At 43.5% G+C, this 24,889-nt stretch overlaps 1 protein-coding gene across 5 annotated transcripts in view; it reads right to left on the bottom strand.

Moving 5' to 3' along the window:
* The window catches only part of SQOR (sulfide quinone oxidoreductase), a 59,892-nt gene that overhangs the window by 19,285 nt on the left and 15,718 nt on the right, over positions 1–24,889 (bottom strand). For 3 of the 5 annotated variants that reach the window (XM_033920871.1, XM_033920869.1, XM_033920872.1), the window contains 5 exons: positions 22,382–22,632; positions 19,333–19,503; positions 9,695–9,748; positions 3,779–3,973; positions 1,595–1,804 (listed from right to left, as the gene is read on the bottom strand). In XM_033920871.1, coding sequence (XP_033776762.1) covers positions 1,595–1,804; positions 3,779–3,973; positions 9,695–9,748; positions 19,333–19,503; positions 22,382–22,612 — 861 coding nt within the window. In that variant the 5' untranslated portion in view covers positions 22,613–22,632. The remainder of the gene's footprint in view (positions 1–1,594; positions 1,805–3,778; positions 3,974–9,694; positions 9,749–19,332; positions 19,504–22,381; positions 22,633–24,889) is intronic. The other 2 variants (XM_033920873.1, XM_033920874.1) reach the window with 2 other exon arrangements.

Genomic DNA, 24,889 nt, shown 5'->3' with positions numbered 1-24,889 from the left:
TCCAGCCTGAAAAAATTATAATGAAACCACAAAAAAACAGGGAAAATAATTATCTTGTTCATTTCTATAACTGTGTACAATGCAGGGGTTAAAGAGAAACATAGAAACATAGAAGATGACGGCAGATAAGGGCCATAGCCCATCAGGTCTGCCCACTCTACTGACCCACCCCCAAGTCTACTATCCTAGGGATCCCACTACTGGTGACAGGTTCCCTTGGCTTAACCCTCTAAGGGATCCCACTGGGCATCCCATTTGCTCTTAAATTCCTGCACGCTGTTTGCCTCGATCACCTGCACCGGGAGCTCGTTCCAAAGATCAACCATTCTCTCGGTGAAGAAATATTTCCTGGTGGTCGTCATGAAATTTGCCGCCCCTGAGTTTGAGCTGATGCCCTCTTGTGGCTGAGGGTCCTTTGAGAAAGAGAATCTCTTCTTCCATCTCGATACGGCCGGTAATATACTTAAACGTCTCGATCATGTCTCCTCTCTCCCTACGTTCCTCGAGTGAGTACAGCCGCAAATTTTTCAGCCTTTCCTCGAACGATAGATCCTTGAGCCCCGAGACCATCCTGGCGGCCATCCGTTGCACCGACTCTATGACAGGCTGCCTGACTGCTTTATTTATTTGATTAAGACAATGTGTTCTATCAGTGGTTCTTAGCCTAGGGTTACCAGATGTCTGGGTAAACCTGAACTATCTGGGTGCTCAGAGGGATTTCCAAATCCCAGCAGTTTGTCTGGGTTTTGGAAGTTCTCAAGCTCGGGGCCGCATCTGGAGGGTCTCTGCACATGCACACGATGTCATCGTGCTGACTTCCGTGCATGCGCTGAGGTCCTCCAGATGCAGACCTGAGCTCAGGGGAGGAGACACAAGGTTTGTGTGGGGGAGGAACAGGGCAAGGCTGAGGGTAGAATGGGGCAAGGTCAGGTATCTTCTTTTTTTTTTTTTAAGGAGGAAATCTGGTAACCCTACTTTAGTCTGACCCCCTGGGGATTCCCCAGCCCTTCAGATTTCAAATCATCTTACAGATAATAAGTGTGAGATATATTTGCACATAATGGAGGCAGTGCAGACTAATCTCTCATGCATACTCGCTGTGTATTATTTGGAATGAGGTGGTGTTGTGTGGGCACTTTTTGCATGTTTTAGCGGCGAGTTTGCATCTGCAATCTTTAACTAGAGCGGCAAGGTATCACCGTCATATCAGTCATATGAGACTTACAAGTTAATTAAGAAGGGGAGACACCCATCAGATGGGAATAGCGACCCCCGATGCAGGCTTCGGCCAGAACATGGGCCGAGTTGGGTCAATAAAAGCGCTCGATGTCCCTTGTCTCGGGGCCTGTTGTGCTTATCATGTGAATCAATTAAGCCAAAAACCTTAGTGGTCAGAGAATTTCCACGAAGCAGTTTAAAAACCATGAGTCAGGGTGTTTAGTTCCATGGTGAATTTTGGGAGAATGCCTGTATTCATCTGTATTGTTGAACACCATGTCTCACTTGCCTGTGTGTATTGTTGCCTTTTTGAAAATTAATAAACATATTGAACATAAAAACCATGAGTCGAAATCTTCCAAAGAGGCTTACAGACCTGAAACACTTTCGTTTCCCCAGGGTTGTCCAAGTTCTCAAACACAGCTTCCTGGTTGTCTGCTCGGACCTCAATGAGACTCTGCCGATAGTTGACGTTGATGTTTCTGTCTTTGATAATCTCCAGCAGGGCATCGGCATATTTCTTCACACCAAAGATTGCTCCTAGGGAAGTATTAAAAATGATATTGGCCTCTGCTCGCTTTCCTGTCTGAAAGGGAAGAGAACCATTAGATTATTTTCTAGAAACTGAGAGACTGAAATGACAAAATGTATTTTTATTTTATTTTTATTCAAATTTTACATTTTAAACAAGCACTTCAACTTGAATATGGATTAAAATTAAAGTATAAGTAACCATGGATGGTATCCCCCATCCAAAGAAATGCATAAGATTCATTATTTCGTCCACAATGATCCAAGACCTAAGCACATTAAAAAAAAAAAAAAGAAATACAACAAATATTATTAAATGCAGAAAAGTCTGAGGATATTTAATCTTTCAATTTTCCTGTTGGTGTTTCAACATCACAATAAATGTATTTATTTATTCCATTTTCTATACCATTCTCTCCCAAAGGAACTCGGAATGGTTGACATGAATTTATTCAGGTACTGAAGCATTTTTCCCTGTCTGTCCTGGCAGATTCACAATCTATCTAATGTACCTGGGGCAACCGGGAGATTAAGTGACTTGCCCAAGGTCATAAGGAGCAGCGTGGGTTTGAACCTACAGTCCCAGGGTACTGAGGCTGTAGCTTTAACCACTGCACCACACACATAAAGCTGGTACCTTCATGTAAAGAGAATTGAAACTTGATATATCGCTCTTTTGTGTGGTTACAATCAAAGTGGTTTACATATTTTAGACAGGTACTTATTGTATATCTGGGCAATGAAGTGTTAAGTGATATAGTTATGGATTTATTAGGATTTATTTGCCACCCTTTGGAAGAAATTCACCAAGGCAGTGTACAAGACCAATTTGGATATAGGCAATAGACACCCTCTCTCTATAATCTTGTAGAAGATATAATGTAGAACAGTTCCAATTACAGTATGTGCACAACTTGATAAATTTGGCCCTGACTACCAATAATTAGAGTTAATTGGGCTGATAGGTGTGTAATTGCACTTCGTCATAATTCTAGAACCATAGCGCAGAAATCCTTTAGAGCAGGGTTCCCAGACCAGGTTCTGGAGACGCCCCAGCCAGTCAGGTTTTCAGGATATCTATCAGGAATATTCGTGAGAGAGATTTGCATGCAGTGGAGGCAGTGCATGCAAATCTCTCTCATGAATATTCATGATAGATATCCTGAAAACCTGACTGGCCGGGACGCCTCCAGAACCAGTTTGGGGAATCACTGCTTCAGAGTGTAAGGGGAAGGGGGGTGGACGTGGAATGGACATGGGCAAGTCATAGATGTGTCCAGGATTTACACGCTAATGTTATAGAAAATAGTCAGTTCTGCACAAAATTGCCAGTGTTTAGTCACGGATCTTTATACCGACTATTGACATGGTGTAAGTCAGGGGTGTCAAAGTCTCTCCTCGAGGGCCGCAATCCAGTCGGGTTTTCAGGATTTCCCCAATGAATATGCATGAGATCTATTTGTATGCACTGATTTCATGGTATGCTAATAGATCTCATGTATATTCATTGGGGAAATCCTGAAAACCCGACTGGATTGCGGCCCTCGATGAGGGACTTTGACACCCCTGCTGTAGGTCAAGGGTGGTCTTCAAGGGATGGAATCCAGTAGGGTTTTCAGGATTTCCCTAATGAATATGCATGAGATCTATTTGCACACACTGCTTTCATTGTATGCTAATAGATGTCGGGTTTTCAGGATTTCCCCAATGAATATGCATGAGATCTATTTGCATGCACTGCTTTCATTGTATGCTAAGAGATCTCATGCATATTCATTGGGGAAATCCTGAAAACCTGACTGGATTGTGGCCTTCGAGGAGGGACTTTGACACCCCTGGTGTAAGTGCTGCACCCAAATGTTAGCACATAAACACAAACTTACACAACTATTATATTACAAGAATTATGTGCGCAATTGCGGATACAGAATTCGTGTGTAGATTGCAGCGTCTCAGCACCTAACTTTCAATGACCTGACTTTCAAATTAACCCCGAGCCCATAAGATTGAAGTTGCTCTCGCCCAGTACCTTTCGGAAGTAGGCCTCGGACAGGTACATAATTTTCTGAGGGGCTCCAGCGCACTTCACCGGAGTGTTGGGGAACGTGAAGATGGCGTTGCCTTTCTTGAAGTCCTGCATCGCCTTCCATGTCTTTTCTACAGTATGAACTGAATAATTGGAGCCTATTTTAGGATATTTAAAACCTTCCGGCAAACCTTTAATCTACGGTAAAAACAAAAAAATGAAGGTGGAGGGGGAAAAAAAAAATCTTGTAAAACACATATTCCAAGAAAGAGGGGATGAGAGAAAAGGGCAGAACATGGAAACAGGAACAAAACCTTAACAGAACAAGGTTTCTCCTGACAATTTGTTTCTTTCTAGGTTACAAGGCAGTTATGATGGAGTCAGAGACATTACGCAAGCGGTCGCTAAGTATTTGCTGTTCCCTCTGTACACACTGGCGTGGCTGTGAGCTCAATCCCCACCTCGGAAAGATAATTCTCTATGTTCCCTCTTTTACAGCTGCATTCTGGCCAAAGCTCTGTGCATGCTGGGGTACAGATAAGCAGTCAACAGTTTATCTCATTGGAAAGAGACCAGCTGCCAGGAGATTAATACAGCTTCTGTTTGCATTTTCTATCATTGCTTCTTTTTTTTTTAATTTCAATTAAAACTCAGGTTGATGTTATGAGTCAGGTGGAGTAAAGATCTGTGATGGGTGGCAGGGCTGTTAACTAGGAATGTGTGAAAGGGCCAGCTGTCCCAAGCGCAAAGGAGGGAGATGACTGAAATGGAAGGAGGGGGCAGCAGTGGATGAAGAGTCAGGAAGTGAGGAGGGCTGCTCTCCGATCATCAAAGAGAAGAGAGAGGAAGAGGTTCGGGGATCAAGAGAGGAAAGGGGTAGGGAAGCCAAAAAATAGCTAAAGCTGAAACCAACAAAGGATCTCAGAAACCTGCTCAGAGACTGATAAAATAAAGATTTAAGTTTGAGACTTATCGGTTCTAGATTTCAATCATAGAGCCTATAAAAAAAAATCTCTCATATTTTCAGAAACACCAACCTATTATGTGAATAAATTTACACAAAAATTATATATGCTACCTTACTGTGCGTTTCTTTTACATAATTATCTTGTGTTTTCTTACTTTTTTTTAATTTTGTTTTACACACTTGATATGTTAACAATTGAATGACATTCTTACTGCTTAGTCTGTGATACTTAAAGCAGCTGCAAACGCACATAGCAGCAAACAATACAATGATATATATATATAATAAAACAGTAAGCCGCGCATGCACACTTCCTATGCGTACGCCAGTTTTCCGTGAGCTGTAGCAACCCATAGAAAGTGAGCATGCGCGTGAAACTATCTCTCTCCCTCCCCCGAGGCGGATGACACCGAACCAGTTCTGAGACCGCGCTGGAGGGGGGGGGAGGCTATATATTTATTCCGTCGGCCCTCTCAGCTCTTACCGCGTCTGCCAGAGAATTGGGATAGAGGACGCTGTTGTGTCACCGTCTCCAAACTTCAGCATGGGACCGCAGCCACCCGCTGATCGCCTCCAGAAGCCCGCTCCGCTCCTGCAACAGCGGAAGGCCCCAAGCCCGAGTCAGCTCGCGCCGCCTTCAAAATTAAAAATAAATGGCCCCACACTGCCGCCCTGCTCGCGCAGACCTCCATCAAGGAAAAACAGCACTACTGGCCAAAGTTTATTTTAAAGTTTAAAGCCACTGCGGCGGCTCCTCTCATGAGGCTTCCGACGCAGGCAGTGATAGTGCGAGGAGCTGCCGCAGCGGCTTTAAACTTTAAAATAAACTTTGGCCGGTAGTGCTGTTTTTCCTTGATGGAGGTCTGCGCGAGCTCTCCCAGAGCCTGGCCCGCACCAAGACGCGTTCCTATGGCAGTACGGCTAGCGTGACAGCGCCTCTGGCCGAGAGCTACGTGGCGCACCGGGTGGGCGACAGCGATACGCTGCAGGGCATTGCGCTCAAGTACGGAGTGACGGTAAGGTGCCATAGGCCAAATGCCCCCCACCCGGAGGCACTTCCCCTGCAGTGAGGGAGCCCTGTGGAGGTCCTGGACGGCCCACCTTCAAATTATTGACAGCGGTATTTTGAAGGGCTACAGAGGCTTCCTAGCGCTCTACAAAGTCACCGAAGTGGCCTGTTAACAGAGAGAGATGCTGGCTCTGCCTGTGGGTTTTAGTTTATTTAAGATGCTTATAAACAGTCTTCCAGGGTAACTACAAAGGTAGAAATAGACTTGGTTACCCAAGTGATCACCTCCCCCCCCCCTCACAAAAAGGCTGGTGTTAACTTTTGAAACATAGCCTTTCAGTGGCAGGAGTCATATGCCTCAGATGCAGGAATGTCAGAGCTAATTTGCTTTAGTTAGGTTGGGGGAAGAAAAACAGACCGGTGGCCGGATAACTGGGGGCAAAACTATTCTCTGAAAATGTAATGGAAAGGTACCAAATTTAATGTGGTTAAAGCGGTTCATAGACAACGGCGCGAAAGACAAAAGCGCGCGCCGACAATTGTCTTGCAATACGAGTACATACAGTATACACACATCACAACTGAGCCAATGGTTCTTCTCTCTCTGACACTGCAGGAGTGTAGTGACTGTTCTAAATGAGCGAGGTCTTGCAATACGAGTACATATAGTATTTTGTATTAAAGTTTTTGGGTTGTGGAACAAATTGTCCAAGTGTCCATTATTTCCTATGGGGAAATCTGCTTTGATATACGAGTGCTTTGAACTACAAGCAAGCTTCTGGAATGAATTATGCTCGCAAACCAAGGTTTGACTGTAATTTTAAAAGACAAAAAAAAAAATGACTTATGAAAAGATGACCAACGAAAAACAAGAGGGAAGGGGAAAACTACAATAACTAAAGAGTAAAGACATGACAAAAGGAGGGGAAAGTTGAAAAGGTTGATGGAACTGGAGGCCATCCTGGACTACAAGAGGGGCGGATTATCTTTACAATTAAAAGGCATCTTTAAATAGAAATATGACAGCAGATAAAGGCCAAATGGCCCATAAAAAGCTTTTTAGTGCTCCTTTGAGTGGCCTTGGGTGCTTGTAAGCATCTCCGTAGGCACAAGACAGGCACCTTAAATATAGGCCTGTAAAGCACTGGCTTACATTTAAGGTGTCCGTTAGAGAAAAAATAAAAAAAGACAACAGTTCTTTAAAGGAAGCAGATGCGTGATTGACACGCAATCAGTGGCTGCTTTCTAGGCAGTTGCTGAGATCAGCATCCTTTAGAGAATCAGGCCCTTACTTGCAGATTACGTAAGAACATAAGAATTGTCACTGCTGGGTCAGACCAGAGGTCCATTGTGCCCAGCAGTCCCTCTGGTCAAAGACCAGTGCCCTAACTGAGACTAGCCCTACCTGCGTACGTTCTAGTTCAGCAAGAACTTGTCCAACTTTGTCTTGAATCCCTGGAGGGTGTTTTCCCCTATGACAGACTCCGGAAGAGCGTTCCAGTTTTCTACCACTCTCTGGGTGAAGAAGAACTTCCTCACGTTCGTACGGAATCTATCTCCTTTCAACTTTAGAGAGTGTCCTCTCGTTCTCCCTACCTTGGAGAGGTTGAACAACTAGTCCTTATCTACTAAGTCTATTCCCTTCAGTACCTTGAATATTTTGATCATGTCCCCTCTCAATCTCCTCTGTTCGAGGGAGAAGAGGCCCAGTTTCTCTAATCTTTCGCTGAACGGGTCACCCACAATTTTGGCACTGTTCGCAGATCCACATTCAAATCAATTACCTAACGATGCTTCAATAATCAACAATTGATGTCAATGGGTAACAATTTGGAGTTAGGCACGCACCTGCCCAAGGTGCTACTGTATAAAAGCCACACCTAAATTGCAGTGTGCAACTCCAAAGGGGCGTGGCCATGGGCAGATCGGGGGCATTTCCAGAATTCAGTATTCTACAACAGTGTTTCTCAACTCGGTCCCGGAGTCCCCCCTTGCCAGTCAGGTTTTCAAGATATCCACCATGAAGATGCATGAAAGAAATTTGCATAGAATGGAGGCAGTGTATGCAAATCAAGTTTATGCAAATTCAACGTGGATATCCTGAAAGCTCGACTGGCAAGGGGGGGGGGAACTCCAGGACCGAGTTGAGAAATACTGCTCTACAACATGTGCCCATCAGGTGCCCATCTAACTGCTATAAATTGGGTGCCAAGTTCTATCAGCTTTTGGCAGGGGCAAATGCCAGTGTCCAAAGTTAGAAGGGAAATCTGTAGTAAGCTAGTTTTCTGTAAAGGGTCTGTGTGTTACACTTTTTACAGAACACTAGTTTAGCATGGATTATCCCAGTGCCTAACTTTTGGTGCTATTTTTAAACTTCCATCCTATCGGTGCTAATATGCTGCTAATATTACATAGTAGACAGTTACAGATACCAAAAAGTGGGAATCGTGAGATGTCTCCAAACAGGATCTTTGTTATACACAAAGACTCAATGCTGCAAGCATTTCGGTACCAAAAAATTGCTTTCTTCAGGAGTCTGCAAATATGACGACAACGTAACCATCAGATATCGGGGAATAAAGCTCCGAAATTCATTTTGAAAACAACATTTGAATTTGCCGCCCTCTCAAATCAATCCGCAGCCAAGCGATACCACAGTCTGGACGACATCCAGCGCTATGGAGCCCTGTGTTTAAGAGGATGGCTGTATCCTCTGGCGTCGCCGGCAAACACAGATCTCCATAGCACCGGATGTTGTTCAGACTGTGGTATCGCTTGATTTCGGATTGATTTGAGAGGGTGATAAACTCGGCGTCTTCAGAATTCAAACCTTTTTTTTTTTTTTCAAAACGAATTTCAGAGCTCTTACCTTATATCAGATAGTTACATCATCTTCGTATTTGCAGACTCCTGAAGAAGGTACTTTTTAGGTACCAAAACACTTGCAGCGTTGAGTCTGTGTGTATAAAAAAAAAAAAAAAAAAGATAAGAACGTAAAAAAGAAATAAAAAAAATTACCATTTCTTGTTTTCATCATTTTGAGATAATAGTGGAATTTGTTTGCAACATTTTTGAGAAGGAGTATATAATAAAAGTCACATTTGGAGACTTCTCACAATTCCCACTTGTTTTTCTGTGTCATCTTTACATGGGTACATTGTGACGCTTTTTTGTGGCATCGTACACAGTTATACTTCCAAGAAGTGTCCTAATAATTGCCTTCACTCTGTCTAGGGGGGAATTCATCAAAGGTCACTAAGAGCTTTTACACATGCTAACCGCTAAAAACACACACTATATTCCTATGAAGGGCATAGAAAAAATAGACAAGGACAGATTTTTCAAATTAAGGGGATCAATAAGTACAAGGGGGCACTCAGAGAAATTGAAAGGGGAGAGGTTTAGAACAAACGCCAGGAAGTTCTTTTTCACACAGAGGGTGGTGGATACATGGAACGCGCTACCAGAGGATGTGATAAACAGGAGCACGCTACAGGGGTTCAAAGAAGCTTTGGATAGGTACTTGGAAGACAAAGGGATTGAGGGGTACAGATAAGAGTAGAGGTAGATTATAGGGATGGGATTAGAGGTAAGTTACAAAATTAATCAGGGATCACTGTTCAGGCACTAGGCCTGATGGGCCGCCGCGGGAGCGGACCGCTGAGCAAGATGGACCTCTGGTCTGACTCAGCGGGGGCAACTTCTTATGTTCTTATGGGCATCTTTATCAGTTAGTGCATTGATGACTTCCCCCCTAAATCACTTCAGATTTCAAGGCCCTTCTCTGCACCCCATTTGACCTCTTCCTATATCCATGGGATTATAAGCACCACTGATTAAGAATTCCTGTAGCAGAGGAAAGAAAGCTGCCTCCGTGGCCCCCACACTTTGGAACATACCAAGACTTTTGCCAGCGCAGACGAGCCAGATCCCAGCCACATACCTTTTCATACTGCAGCTTGATGCCAAGAGCTATGATCAAATACTTGTAAGAAATCTAGGGGGGAGGAAAAAAGACCACCATCACAATTATTTCAGCCTCGGAAAGGTAACAAATTCCTGCAATTTTCTCAGCAAATAATTCAATTATCATTCACATATTTTTCATTTGTAAGAATATAAATTTTAAAGGACTCTTCTCTTTTTCTGGTATACCAGTCAGTAACAGATGGATGCAGCTCTGTTCACCAAAAAGACAAAGCCAGATCACTGACTAGAGACTAATGTTCACTGCATGACAGAATATGGATTTATGTACAGCTACCTCTTATAGCACTGTTGCCTCTAAGCTACGCAGGAGATACTGTTTAACCAGAGTTAAGGGCCCCTTTATTTGGGCCACTTTTTTGTATCCATGAAATTGGACCCTTGATATGGACCAGTTGATATGGAATTACCCTGATCACATTTTCAATAGTTAGGGGCAGGCAAGCTCTACAGTAAAGAATGGCACAGTGATGGGTACCCACGGGTACCCGAAGGGTGGGGACAGGGACAGACTTGAGACTAGTATCAATACATATAAACTTAGCACATCTTAGACAACTGGCAACTGAATTCAAGGATTTAAAAAAACTGCAGAAGCTGCTTTTGGATTTCAGTGAACTACGGTTAATGACATATTTGTTTCATCTGCCATCTGCAACATCTTTTCATCACGTGCCCAGCTGCTCAAGCATCTTACTGTTACTGCAACTGATACACCCATCGCTGCTGGCATCAAGGAGCATTTCCAACATTTAATAGATGCTTATTTTCCTGTTCAACTACACAGTTTAGGTTCTCTTCTACACCCACGTCTGAAAGACCATCCAATTATACGCTCCCGAGGGAGGTGGTGGAGAAGAAAACCGTGATAGAGTTCAAACAAACGTAGGATGAACACAGAGGATCTCTAATCAGAAAATAATTGGTATAAGTGTTTCTACATATTTAACTTTATGTTTATTAGACCAGTCTAGTTGTAAACTTTTAAGCCACCAGGCTCTGCAGGATGTCCAAGGCGAATGTTCTCCAATATGGTCTTTGAGGCCCTCATACGGAGCAGGTTTACAAACTATCCAAAATAGGTTAATTAATACAGGACCTAATATTCCAAGGATTTATGCTTCTGCCAATTAGGCAACTCAACTGGCCTATCTGAAAAGTTACTAGGGTTGAGTGAATAACTTTAGATTCAGAACTTAACTAAACTTAGGGTGATAATAGGAGTAGATTTAAGGGGGGGAGGGGAGAAGTTAGAAGCTTAACACTGAATTAGGCTACTACTACTCTCACATCCTACAGATAGTCCCAGCTAGATCTAAACAACTGTTCGCCCTCACAAACCAACTCTTAGCCAACACCCAAGGAAAAAGCCACACCCAACAGAACTTGATAGTGAGACTCTCGGACTTCTTCCAGTCCAAGGTACAAACTATCCGCGATAATCTTGACACCACCACCAGCACCAACCCCCCCACTAGCATACCCCCAGCCTAACCCAAGTACCTCATCCTCTACCACTCTCCCCCAACTTCATATGGCCACCCATGCTGAGGTTCTCGAAACCCTGAGAGAACTCAAGCCCTCCCAAAACCTCCTTGACCCCTGCCCATCCAACCTCCTACTGTCCACAGAAGACACCATGGCAGAATCTATCCTCCCCATCATTAACTCCCCATCATTAACTCTCTCCACAGGGACAGTACCTCTCAGCTGGAAGTCAGCTATTATCAAACCCACTCTCAAAAAACCCACCCTCGATTCTAACCAACCCGGCAACTACCGCCCAGTCTCCAACCTCCCATTTGTCTCCAAACTCCTAGAACGAATAGTGCTCTGCCGTTACACCCTTTCATTGAAGAACAAGCCACCCTGTCCCCTGCACAATCTGGCTTCTGAACAGGCCACAGCACAGAGTCAGTACTCCTGGACATCATTGATGACAGCTGGTCGATATTTGACAAAGGCACTGATGCCCTACTAGTTCTACTTGACCTCAGCGCTGCCTTTGACACTGTCAACCACCACCTCCTCTTATCCAGACTCTATGACCTTGGAATCAAGGACTCTGTCTTCCAGTGGTCCACCTCCTTCCTTCACCAAAGTACCCAAACAGTCCTACTAGGGCCGCACAAATCTAACCCCAAGCCTATCAATACGGCGTTCCCCAAGGCGCCCTTCTATCCCCGCCTTCCTATTTGACTCTACATCAGACCTGTTATTGATATAGCCCAGAAGTACAACATTAAAATCCACTCCTATGCCGATGACATCCAGCTGCTCCTCCCACTAGGTGAAAACCGATCATACCAAATCGCCAACCTCCAACACTGCCTCTCTGACATGAAAACCTGGATGACAAACTACAGCTGAATGCCTCCAAGACTGAACTTTTATAGATCAGGACAAAAAGTACCAAACACACATTCCCAACACTGTCATGGGACTCCACCTTACTAACAGCAGCAGATTAGGTATGCAGCCTAGGAGTAACATCAGACGGCAACCTGTCCCTGTCCACCCACATATCTCAAGTAGTCTCTACCTCCTTCTACTACCTTCACCAACTGAGAAGGATCAAACCCTACATCTCCACACCTGACCTGGCCCAACTCCTCTACGCCTATGTTCTCTCCAGGATGGATTACTGCAACTCCCTATTTAACGGAGTAGCCAAAAAAGATATCAAGCGCCTCCAGCAAGTACAAAACCCAGCAATCCGCCTCCTACACCAACTACCATGATCCCATCTCCCCAGTCCTCCGCGCAGAGCACTGGCTTCTGATTAACCAACGCTGCGCATTCAAAGCCCTGGTAATAGCGCATAAAAGAATCTATGCTACCACCCCAGCCTACACAGAATCCAAGCTAACCCTGTACACCCCCACCTGCCCCCTCTGCTCGGAAATGGAGAAATGCCTATGCATCCCCCCAGGAAGGTCTCTCCTATCAGAAACCGCCCGCAAACACTCCTACAGGCACTTCATCACTCAACTCTGGCACCAACTCCCTCCCCCCCCCCCAAATCAGATTACAGAACTCATTGATGACCTTCCGGAAAGCGGTAAAGACCATCCACTTCAACTAAAATTACAACTGCAATCTACCTCTTCACCACCCTTAAACTCCCCCTTCCTTCTACCCTCTCTTCTCCTTTCTGAACCTCTACTTAAATTGCTTTATAGTCCATTCTGGGAAGGGGTAAAAAGTAGATCTCACGGACCTGACTGACCTCGCGGATCTAAACCCGCACGTCCTTAAAAATCTGAGGTCCGTGCCACTTGTAGTTAGTTTCTGGCTCTGACAGACCTCGATGACAATTTAGCTCTGACGGATCCATCTCAGCATAGGGAGGGAAAAGTATTAGGATCCGTCAGCCCTAAAATGTCACCAAGGTCTGTCAGAGCCAGAGACTAAAACCATTCCCCTTAATGAAGTTTTGCAGAAAATCTCTCCTGCAAAAGATTCCAGTGGCGGGGACCTGGCTCAACCGTCCGGGCTCTATAAACATTCAATTATTGCCACCAAAGTAGCCGCACCACTTTTAGTCTCTGGCTCTGACAGACCTCGGTGACATTTTAGTGCTGATGGATCCTAATACTTTTCCCTCCCTAAACTGAGACGGATCCGTCAGCGCTAAATTGTCATCGAGATCTGTCAGAGCCAGAAACTAACTACAAGTGGCACGGACCTCAGATTTTTAAGGACGTGCAGGTTTAGATCCGTCAGATCCGCGTTTTACCCCTTCCCGTCCATTCTTAACCTTTACTTAAATTGCTGTATAGTCCTTGTACTTAAACTACTGTATAGTCTTTGTATTGTCCAAATGTACTCCACTGTGAATGTTTGCTTGTAGGCCGTTCTGAGCTACTGGGAGGATGGGATAAAAATCTAAATAACTAAATCTAGGCCAGGGGCAGGCAACTCCGGTCCTCGAGGGCCAGAATCCAGTCGGGTTTTCAGGATTTTCCCAATGAATAAGCCTGAGATCTATTTGCATGCACAGCTTTCAATGCATATTCATTGGGAGAAATCCTGAAACCCGCCTGGATTCCAGCCCTCAAGGAGCGGAGTTGCCCACCCCTGATTTAGGCTAATGAGTAGCAAGTCTAAATTTATAAACCTAACTTTAAAGCCCCTAAATTTAAGATGAATTTTCAGCTGAAAACTTAGGCTACTATGTTGGGTTGAAAATGGAGTACAGATCTAGGAGCCTAATTTAGGAAACAGCCTTACAGAAATGATAAGTAGTACTTGTACAATCAGCTGAACTTTTGATTTTGAATAATGCGTCTGTAGTTCTTAAAATGGAGTGGAGGAGGAGTAGGTTGGGGAACTGGAAGGTCCAGTTTCAAATCCCACAGCAAGTCCTTGTAACCTTGAGTAAATCACTTAACCCTCTATTGTCTCAGGAGAAGGCAATGGCAAACCACTCCTGCATTATGCCAGGAAAACCATAAAGGGGGAGGGGAGGGGCGTTCCTCACTGGGTGACCATAAGGACTTAATTTGACTCAAGGGAACATCTGAATCTGGAGTTATTAAAACGTCTCCAGCTGTGTCACGGATATTCATGATGGAAATTATAAGGACCAGACTTAAAGCGCCATCAGCCAGAGGAACAGTTTTTTCCGGTCCTAAAAGCCTGTATCTTATAACATGCTAACATCTCCTTTATCCAGTAAATGGAAGCCCGAGACCTCGTGTCGAAGGGCAGAAGGTAACACGGGGCTGGTGTGCCTCCGTGTCTTTCGCAGGGGGGGGGGGCGGTCGGGGGGCGGAAAAAATTGTGTTCAGTGGCTGATTGGCCTTCAGTAAGGCAGAGAGCCATATTTAAATTGATTGGCTGGGGAGGGTCACGCGCGCCGAGACGAGGGGATAAAGGGGAGTAGGCAGTGGAGGACTCAACCGTTTTGGGTCCTCCAGGGTGTTTTTTCCCTCCCACCCTCCCTTTGTTTTATGGTCCTTGGGAGTAGCTCGGGGCGGATCTCCCGAGCTACTCGGTCATTGGGGCTCATCGGGTGATGAGCGGTGGGCCGGCGGGGTGCCGTGCCTGGTGGGTCAGGTGACCCGGATAATGGGGCATGAGGGACATGCCACCCCTCTGACCCTTGTTGAAGTGGCAGGGTCGAGGGCACTGAATGTTTGTTTTGGTAGCTCGGGAGGAGCTTTTGGAGTTATGTTAATTAAAGCTGATATGGAAATTATAATATGTTAATTTTATTGTTAATAAACTGAGCTGCGGCTAATTACCAAAATAGAGTTGGCGTGTTGTTTTTAGGTAGGATGAGTATTGGTGGGGATCTAGGGAATGGGTCACAGGGAACAAGGAGCCCATCCAGATCCCGTTGTTACTGGTATAGACAAGACATGGCTAGCCGCTAATGAAAGCAACAAATCTCCAAAGTGGCTACTTTGGGGTTTTGCATACAAGATTCCTCCTGCAAGGCCTGGTTTTCTACTTCCCAATAGCCCACCTGGGGTTATTTACTTGAAAGTACAGAACAGCACTCATTGCAATTTGGAGTTGTGTGACCTGTAGGATGCCCTTAGATCAGTGTCTCTTAAACTGTGGGCCTTGAAGAGATTCTGGGTGTGTCACAAGACATTCCAGAATTTTGCTTTATTTGGGTCTTTCAAAGGTCAGTCTGCAGAGACTAATACAGAGCACTGCAGCTAAACCTATTTTCGGTAACAGTAAATTTGATCACGTAACCCCTCTGCTCAAGGAATTACATTGGCTTCCAGTGTATCTCAGAATTCAACTTAAGTGCATTTGTATTGCATTTAAGATCCTATTTGGCATTTTTACCAATTTGATTCCTTTAGACTGGGATGTTCATAGATCTCATCTTGCCAGAAGTTCTCAAAAATTAAAACTTAATTTCCCTCTCTCAGTGGTAAAAACAGAACCTTTAAGAGATTTAGTTATTCTTCTGCTTTTAAATAAACCGAATTCTGGAATGCTTTACCATTTACATTAAGAAGTTTTGGTTCTTTTGCTTTATTCCGGAAAGTTCTGAAAACATTTTTGCTTGCTAAACATTTTGGAAATTAACTATTTCAATCTACTTTTCCTTGTCAAATTGATGTATTATGTTTTACATTATTGTTAACCGAGTTGAGCTCCTTTAAGTTGATGACTTGGTCTATAAAACTAAGTTTTAGTTTAGTTATTAAAAATTCCCTTCATAAGTATACACTAGAATAGATGACTTGTACACATTCACAAGAGTCTGTCAGAGTTATGAGCATCTGTATGCGTAAGGATACAACCGCCCAGACAAACATCATTCTTTGATGTGATTGGTCCTTGAAAACTAACAGTGAGTCACTTTATTTTTTATGCAGTAGTTATCCTAATTTGAGCAACAAAGCAATCGAGGCTTTGTTATCACTTGGATCTTCTTTATCTTTTGCAAACTTGGATTTTCAGCTCAGACTGAAATTAAATCGAAAAAAAGAACGAATGAAGATGGTGGATGATGAAATGCGCATTTGCTTGTCAACGATCGAGCTGCTCTTTAAGTTAATTTGCACTGATAACCAAGCACATCCATCGCACTGATTTGCAATTCTATTCTATCTACTCTAGTTTCACCGTTGTTGCAATTACCCACACATAGCTTAAAGAACTTTAATTTATAATATTTTATTGAAGGAAATAATTAAATATAATATAACTAGTCTTATAGCCCGTTACATTAACGGGTGCTAGAATATATGTGTGCGTGTCTGTCTTTATTTCTTTTTCTCTCTGTATTTCTGTCTTTTTTTTTTTCCTTGGCTGTCCACCTCCACCCCTTCACTGCTCCCCTTATCCAGCAGCAGCTCTTCTCCCTTTGTTTTATCTGCCCCCTATCCATGCCTCCCTTCCTTTTTCTGCCCCCCCCTGTCCATCAGCACCTCTTCCCCTTTCCATCAACCCCTCTTTCCTGCTCCCACTGTCCAGCAGTATGCCTCCCTTTTACTGCCCCCTCTGTCTGCGTAAATGGCATTAACAGGCCCTCCCTTTGAATTAGCACTGCAAGGCGCTTTGGGGGGGGGTCTCACTTATTTCCTCTGGGTCCTGTCATGTCTGCAGTTTGCTTTTAGATTCGGATGAGGCACGCAAACTGACCTTTCAAAATAAATGAGGGCGCTAAACACAATACAAATGACTCCTTCCTAGGCACAGTGTGTGTGTGGGTGTGGGAGGGGAATCCCACTTGCGTGTTAGTCGGGTGCTCAGCATGCACAGCCTGGCTCCTATTTGCAACATCCTTCACACACACACAAAAAAAAAACACAGCACACTACGCTTGCGCCTGTGAGCCTGCAGGGACGGGAGCCTGCTGCTCATTCTCTTTAGTGTTTGCCCTGTCCGCATCTCTCATTCAACTCCCCGTTAGCAGAAATCCCTGGCCGGCCCTCCCCCACCCCTCCCGTACACGCCAACCAACCTGCCTGGTCAAACCGTGGAGTGTCGCTCCCTTCGTCACCCATGGACTAAAGTGCTTCCCTTCCCATCCGACAGTACCATTCGCTCCCCCCACCCTCCTTCCACACAGCCGCACTGCAGCCCTTTCGGAGTCAACGGAAGAGAGGTGAGCGGAGAGCAAAGAAGAGGCACTGGAGACCAACTGTGAAGAGAGGGAAGGAAAGAGGGGGGTCATAGGCTTTTTGCTCCCTCCACTGCGGCGGGAGCCTGAGCCGGCATAGGCGGTTGAGGGGGGAAGGTTGTGGTCGGAGTTGCTAGGCTGCAGCGGATGTGTGTGTTGGTTGGCAGGTTAACTTGCTTCCCAGTACTGGTAGCAGCAATTTGGCCAGCCCCCCCTCTCCGCTGCTCTTATAACATTTTATTGAAGGAAATAATTAAATATAATATAATACAAATAGATTTCATTTCAAATAGAGTCATAATTATAATATTTACATACATATTTCTATCATTCCTTCAAAATATATTTCCATATGACCCAAATCAACCCCCCTACTATCCCCACCTCCTTTCCCCCTTCCCCCCTCCCCTTCCCCCTCCTAGTCATATTATATTGAAGTAATTAATAAAACTATAATATAAAATGAAATTTATCATTCCTTCAATATATATTTCAAAATGACCTATTTCATCCTACCCCTACACCCCCCAATTCCCCCCCCCCTCTTTTGAATGGAAGATGACACATATTATCAGGTATTACAAAAATATAAATGTTTCCAAAGCTTCAATGTAAAATATTAACAATCATACTTCTCATATTTAATCATTCTCAAATTTAATTTTTTGTTGGTTTTGCAATATTATAACTTAATGTCCCATGAAAAACATGTGCTCCATTTAATGTGCTGGAGCTAAAAATAAAGTCTGAGAGACACTAGTGTAGATGGATGACAAAAAAACCAAGACTGGATCATCATAATTTCAGGATTGGAAAAGTTCATTGAGAAAAATTGTATATGTCAATGGGTTTTTGTTTTTTTTAAATATATATATATAACCACCATACATCATAATTATTTTTCCTACTTATCCCCCCCCCCCCCTCCACGGTAGAGGTTTCTACTGCAGCCCGGATCGTTAAATGCTCCGATGCTCATAGGATCCCTATGAACAGCGTCGAAGCATTTAGCGCCCTACCACAGCTTAGTAAAAAAAATGGGTGGGGGTTTCTTTGTGTTGTTCTCTTATTTCATTCTGGACTTTGTTTACCTATTGTTCTTTATCATAATTTTTTGTTTTTTTTTATAAATTTCTTTATTCATTTTTTCATATTACAACAAGTGTATCAGAAAAATACATATAATCTTATAAACACACACTTGATTTTCCTTCATGAATACTTTAAGTACAATATATCATATTTATATTCATATTTTTATAATGTTTTAGATAATATGTAAATCATTTAATATGTATGACAAATATAAATAAAATAAAAAAGCCCCCCCCCCAAGCCCTCCCTTCCTATTTCAGAAAATCTAACCTAATACTTCAAAATACATTAATTAATTCATACATATTGTGAGGTAAATAAAATAATACCCACCCACATCCCCACTTAACAAATCTCTTATTATGGGAAAATGTTATTAATCATTACAAAAATCTGCTAATGGTCTCCAAATCTTCAGAAATTTACCAAAATAACCTTTCTGTGTTGCTATAGTGCGCTCTATTTTATATATATGGCATACCGAATTCCACCAAAAGTTATAACTTAATCTGTCATAATTTTTCCAGTTACATGTTATTTGTTGAATTGTTACTCCAGTTAATATGAATAAAAGTTTATTATTATGTGACAAAATTTGACCTTTTGCTCTCATTGTTGTAATAAAGTTTCATGATATTGAAAAATAAAAACATACATTATAAGAACATGTCATGCAAAGTTCTAGCAATGATGCAGATCCAAGACCGAGCAATTCTCCAGAAATGTCGTCGTCCTTTCTGGAAGGGTTCACAGTCGAATGAAAATCTGCTGTACGACCGAGAGCTAGCACAACTGAAACTGATCTCAGCCGAGGGTTTCTATTTATAAAACAGTTCTGAAATACGAGAAAGCACAAATTGCAGCCAAGCCTTGAACCAGGAGGACAGGACCCAGGACATTACCTCTTTATCATCACCGATGCGGATGCGGTTCTTGTCAGGCTCAAAGCCCTGAACTGCAGATTTGATCCATTTTACTCCAGAAGGGATCACACTGGCTGTTGAGCGCACGGACGTTGGAAGTCGTTTGGCCCCAGCTCCGACCAAAGTCCAGAGGGGCTGGTAATAGTGTTTCTAGAAGAAATAGAAACAAACAAGATAGTCAAAGTTGTTCCGACAGCTGTGAAGGTAGCTCTGGTCTCTCATTTAGCGATAGTTAAGAGCAGGAAAGCCTTCATATTATGCAGGCAGCATTTCAATCTTGTCACTTGAAATAGCCAATTTGTCTGGGACCGATCACTGATATGGGACTTGTTTCAAGATGAAGCTGCCCTATAATGCCCTGACAGGGTTAACAAGGAGTTACCGCAAGACCTTCACTAGGGGCTCCTTTTACAAAGGCGCGTAAAGACCTTAACGCGAGGAATAGCACGTGCTATAAAATGCCGTACGTGCTAGCCGCTACCGCCTCCTCGAGCAGGCGGTAGTTTTTCGGCTGGCGCACACCACAGCGCGTGCTAATCCGGTAGGTGCGCTCAAAATGCTAGCGCATCTTCGTAAAAGGATCCCTACGTCTCTGCACTATTGGCTTCTGTCTACATGCGAGTTAAAGGCAAGGACTTACATTCTTTCGTGGACCTTAAAAAAGGGCATGCAAAATTGAATTGAGTGACATTAACCTATGAATTAAATGTGCATAAAGTTGATTTCAACATAGTCAAGCTTTTATTAATAAAAAGTTTTTGAAACAACATTTTGAAGAAAAAAAAATTAATGGGAAAAATCCACAAGTGAACTTAAAATTTTTAACTGAACACCCTCAGCTGATTTATTTATTTTAGGTTTTTATATACTGTCTATCAAAATTATCTAGGATTAAATGAAGGAAAAAAAAAAACACTGAACCCAAAACAGCCTTTGGTTTCCAGTGGCTAAAAGTGGCAATTCCCCCTCCTCCACCCTTCTAGTGCTCAGTGCTACAACGTGGCATTTAACAGCTTTAAAAAAGAGACAGGACTTAGTGCTACAACGTGGCCTTTAACAGCTTTAAAAAAGAGACAGGACTTAGTGCTACAACGTGGCCTTTCATAGCTTTAAAAAAGAGACAGGACTTAGTGCTACAACGTGGCCTTTCATAGCTTTAAAAAAGAGACAGGACTTAGTGCTACAACGTGGCATTTCATAGCTTTAAAAAAGAGACAGGACTTAGTGCTACAACGTGGCATTTCATAGCTTTAAAAAAGAGGCAGGACTTAGTGCTACAACGTGGCATTTCATAGCTTTAAAAAAGAGGCAGGACTTAGTGCTACAACGTGGCATTTCATAGCTTTAAAAAAGAGGCAGGACTTAGTGCTACAACGTGGCATTTCATAGCTTTAAAAAAGAGGCAGGACTTAGTGCTACAACGTGGCATTTCATAGCTTTAAAAAAGAGGCAGGACTTAATGCTACAACGTGGCATTTCATAGCTTTAAAAAAGAGACAGGACTTAGTGCTACAACGTGGCATTTCATAGCTTTAAAAAAGAGACAGGACTTAGTGCTACAACGTGGCATTTCATAGCTTTAAAAAAGAGACAGGACTTAGTGCTACAACGTGGCATTTCATAGCTTTAAAAAAGAGACAGGACTTAGTGCTACAACGTGGCATTTCATAGCTTTAAAAAAGAGGCAGGACTTAGTGCTACAACGTGGCATTTCATAGCTTTAAAAAAGAGACAGGACTTAGTGCTACAACGTGGCATTTCATAGCTTTCAAAAAGAGACAGGACTTAGTGCTACAACGTGGCATTTCATAGCTTTCAAAAAGAGACAGGACTTAGTGCTACAACGTGGCATTTCATAGCTTTCAAAAAGAGACAGGACTTAGTGCTACAACGTGGCATTTCATAGCTTTCAAAAAGAGACAGGACTTAGTGCTACAATGTGGCATTTCATAGCTTTCAAAAAGAGACAGGACTTAGTGCTACAATGTGGCATTTCATAGCTTTCAAAAAGAGACAGGACTTAGTGCTACAATGTGGCATTTCATAGCTTTCAAAAAGAGACAGGACTTAGTGCTACAATGTTGCATTTCATAGCTTTAAAAAAGAGATAGGACTTTCCAATACACAGGGGTTTTTTTGCCACCTGGTGGCTGAAGTTAGAAGCCTCTCCTTCCTAAGCCTTGCTGAAACCCTCTTCCTCTCCTACATACTCCCCTCTATCTCTGACAGCTTGCAGGATCAGATATACTCTATGGCTTGGCTTTGCATTTTGCTAAAGCAGTGTTTCTCAACTTGGTCCCAGAGTCCACCCTAGTCAAGTTTCAGTACATCCACTATGAATATGCGTGAAAGAAACTTGCATATAAAGGAGGCAGTGTATGCAAATCAAGTTTATGGATATTCAAAGTGGATATCCTGAAAACCTGACTGACAAGGGGGTAATTCGGGTCCGAGTTGAAAAGCACTGCTAAAGTGCCTCAAAAGCTTAGAGCCATTTTTCTTTAAATGAAGAGTTTTTATCTCCATGTGACTCATGAGGAATAATTTAGCCTAGCTGACTTTTCTTGTTGGCAAGGTTTAAAACAGAGGTAGGCAATCGAGGTCCTCAAGGATCACAACCCAGTCGGGTTTTCAAGATTGCCCTAATGAATATGCATGAGATCTATTTGCATACCATGAAAGCAGTACATGCAAATCACTCATGTATATTCATTGTGGAAATCTTGAAAACCTGACTAGGTTGTGGTCCTTGATGATTGCAATTATTCCCCTTTGGTTTACAGTGCTTTGGGGTTTTATTTACTTTCTCTGGTGCTCCAGAAATTTCTCCGACAGAGCTTGCCATCTCCACATACTCTGATCTCATGCCAAATTACAGAAGTCAAGCAGTGAAGTCAGCTGCTGCTTCATCAAGATGAGGGTGACAGTGCGTTATAGAACTTGTTCCACAGAGAACTTGCTGGCATCTTCTTGGCATTTCACACCTCCTATGGGAGGCATAGGCCCGCTGTGCTGTGTCGACTATTACCTCGCTGGGTTCAACGATAACCACGTTTTCCGCTCCCACTTTCCTCTTCATGCGAGCGCCCATTGTAATTCCAGCTGATCCACCTCCTACCACCACCACCTCGTAGTAGTCCTTTGCATAAGGGCTGCTGCTTATGTGCAGCCTACAGGAGCTGCCGAGCTGAGCCCCTGGCCAGAGCATCCGCGTACACTGACGGAGAGAAGACGCCGACGGCATGACCCCAAGACTCATCTTTATCACTCGGTGGAAATCTGCAGAGAAAGAGAGAGAAGAGCAAAGAGCGTGAGCGGCTGAAGAAAGCTTGGTCATGAAAGCTTCTTCTAGTTTGACGACCCTAGTCTTGGGACCTGGAAATTCATTCCAGGAACGGTGAAGACGGAGCACAGAGAGCCACGGTAGACACATGACTTACTCGCATCTCCTCCAGCTCCACACAAGATGGCCATGTTTATGTTTTAGTACCAAAGAAGAGAGAAGGTACCTTGCCTTAAAGTATGAGAGACCAACAAAATAAAGGCAAGTGAGATGTCTATGCCACCTGGTAATCGTATTTATTATGAGAACATAAAGCAAAACCATCTCCAAGAGTCTATATACATCAGAAGATTCCGGGAAGGGGTAAAACGCGGACCTCACGGACCCGACGGACCTCACAGATCTAAACCCGTACGGCCTTAAAAATCTGAGGTCCGTGTCAGTCCGTGTCTGTGGCGATTGTAGTTTCTGTCGCTGACAGACCTTGATGAGATTTTAGCGCTGACGGATCCGTCTCAGCAAAGGGAGGGAAAAGTGGTAGGATCCGTCAGCGCTAAAATCTCTTCCAGGTCTGTCAGAGCCAGAGACTAGTGCTGGAGTTTAGAGACTTCTTTTCCCCACTCTCTTGACTTCTGCTCTGCCGCTCCAGCACTAGTCTCTGGCTCTGACAGACATGGAAGAGATTTTAGCGCTGACGGATCCTACCACTTTTCCCTCCCTTTGCTGAGACAGATCCGTCAGCACTAAAATCTCATTAAGGTCTGTCAGCGACAGAAACTACAAGCGCCACGGACACGGACCAACATGGACCTCAGATTTTTAAGGCCGTACGGGTTTAGATCCGCGAGGTACGTCAGGTCCGTGAGGTCCGCGTTTTACCCCTTCCCGAAGATTCCTGAGCTGGTAGATGGAATCAAATTAGTCCATAAGATGTCATTGACACGGCTCTGGCTTATCGCTGATATCGTTTTGCAGTGTTTTAAACATCAGTGTCCCCTGAGGAAGGCATTTTAGATATGCCGAAACTTGGATCCTAGTCGGGACATTTGTCTAATGGACTAATTTGAATCCATCTACCAGCTCAGGAATCTTCTGCATGTATATAGACTCTTGGAGATGGTTTTGCTTTATGTTCTTGTAATAAATACGATTACCAGATGGCACAGACACGCTTATGTTTTACACATGTGCAGTGGCAGATGTACAGCATGTTTACTGGTTCCCCCCGAGGTAAGTGGGCAGCCAGGTGTCCCCCTCTCCCCTTTGTCACCTTTGTGATTTGTTCAGACATGCCAGAGCCTTAGCTAGATTCAAAACAGACAACTTGTACAGGTATTGGGGGAGGGGGCTGCCTACCCATTGGCACTTGCCTACTGTAAACCCACTTCCTGAACACACATAGAAACATACTGCTGAGAGCCAACTCTCACTTTTATGTCTGTTTAAAAATAAACACATCCGAATAGAAAACTGTCCATTTATCTCTACAGTTTCTGGATACATCATCAGCAATCAGTCCATGGCACTCTCTTATCTTATGGATTTCGGCTGGCATATTGGTAATTATTTTGCCCTCGAATATGTGACTTGCCAAGTTCTCTCTGTGCCACTCCCACCCCTCCCCCACTACTAGACCTCCCCACAACAGATTTATCATTAATTAAATGACAGACACTTTAGGGGAATTCTACAAATGGTGCTGAAAAATCAGTGTCAGGCAAGCACTATTCCATGAAGGGCATTCTGGGATGCGCATCCTTTACAAAATGGCGCTTAAGAGCCGATTCCTTCAGAATCCAAACCAGCCAAAACCTGGTGTAAAATGCCAGCGCTCAGCTCAACAAACGCCAATCATCCTCTCCAAAAACTCATATAGTGTTAGACATATCAAGTTTTTTGTTTTTAATCATTGCATGGAGCTTCAGAAGCGGCTTGTTTTACGGGAATCGTTACCCGATGAAAAAAAAGACTGCAAGCTTCCTCACCGGCTTACCAATAATATAATAGCATAATCACTTCTTAAATATCTTGCTCAATACATATATAAAGTGCTCATGATCTTTTTATGCATCTTAAATACCAAACCCCATGCCAACATGCATGTTTCACAATCTGCGTCACGGCTGGGTTCCAACTAAAGAAAAAATGGCATTTGGGCATGTAAATGATACAATGCTGGGTGCCACCTTTTGGCATGCCTTAGCCTGCCAATGCACCACCCCCTTTCACCAAACTTAAATATTATGCCTTGTT

Source organism: Geotrypetes seraphini, chromosome 14, assembly GCF_902459505.1.
Source record: "Geotrypetes seraphini chromosome 14, aGeoSer1.1, whole genome shotgun sequence".
Classification (NCBI taxonomy): domain Eukaryota; kingdom Metazoa; phylum Chordata; class Amphibia; order Gymnophiona; family Dermophiidae; genus Geotrypetes; species Geotrypetes seraphini.
This window is presented reverse-complemented; position numbering and strand designations above follow the sequence as displayed.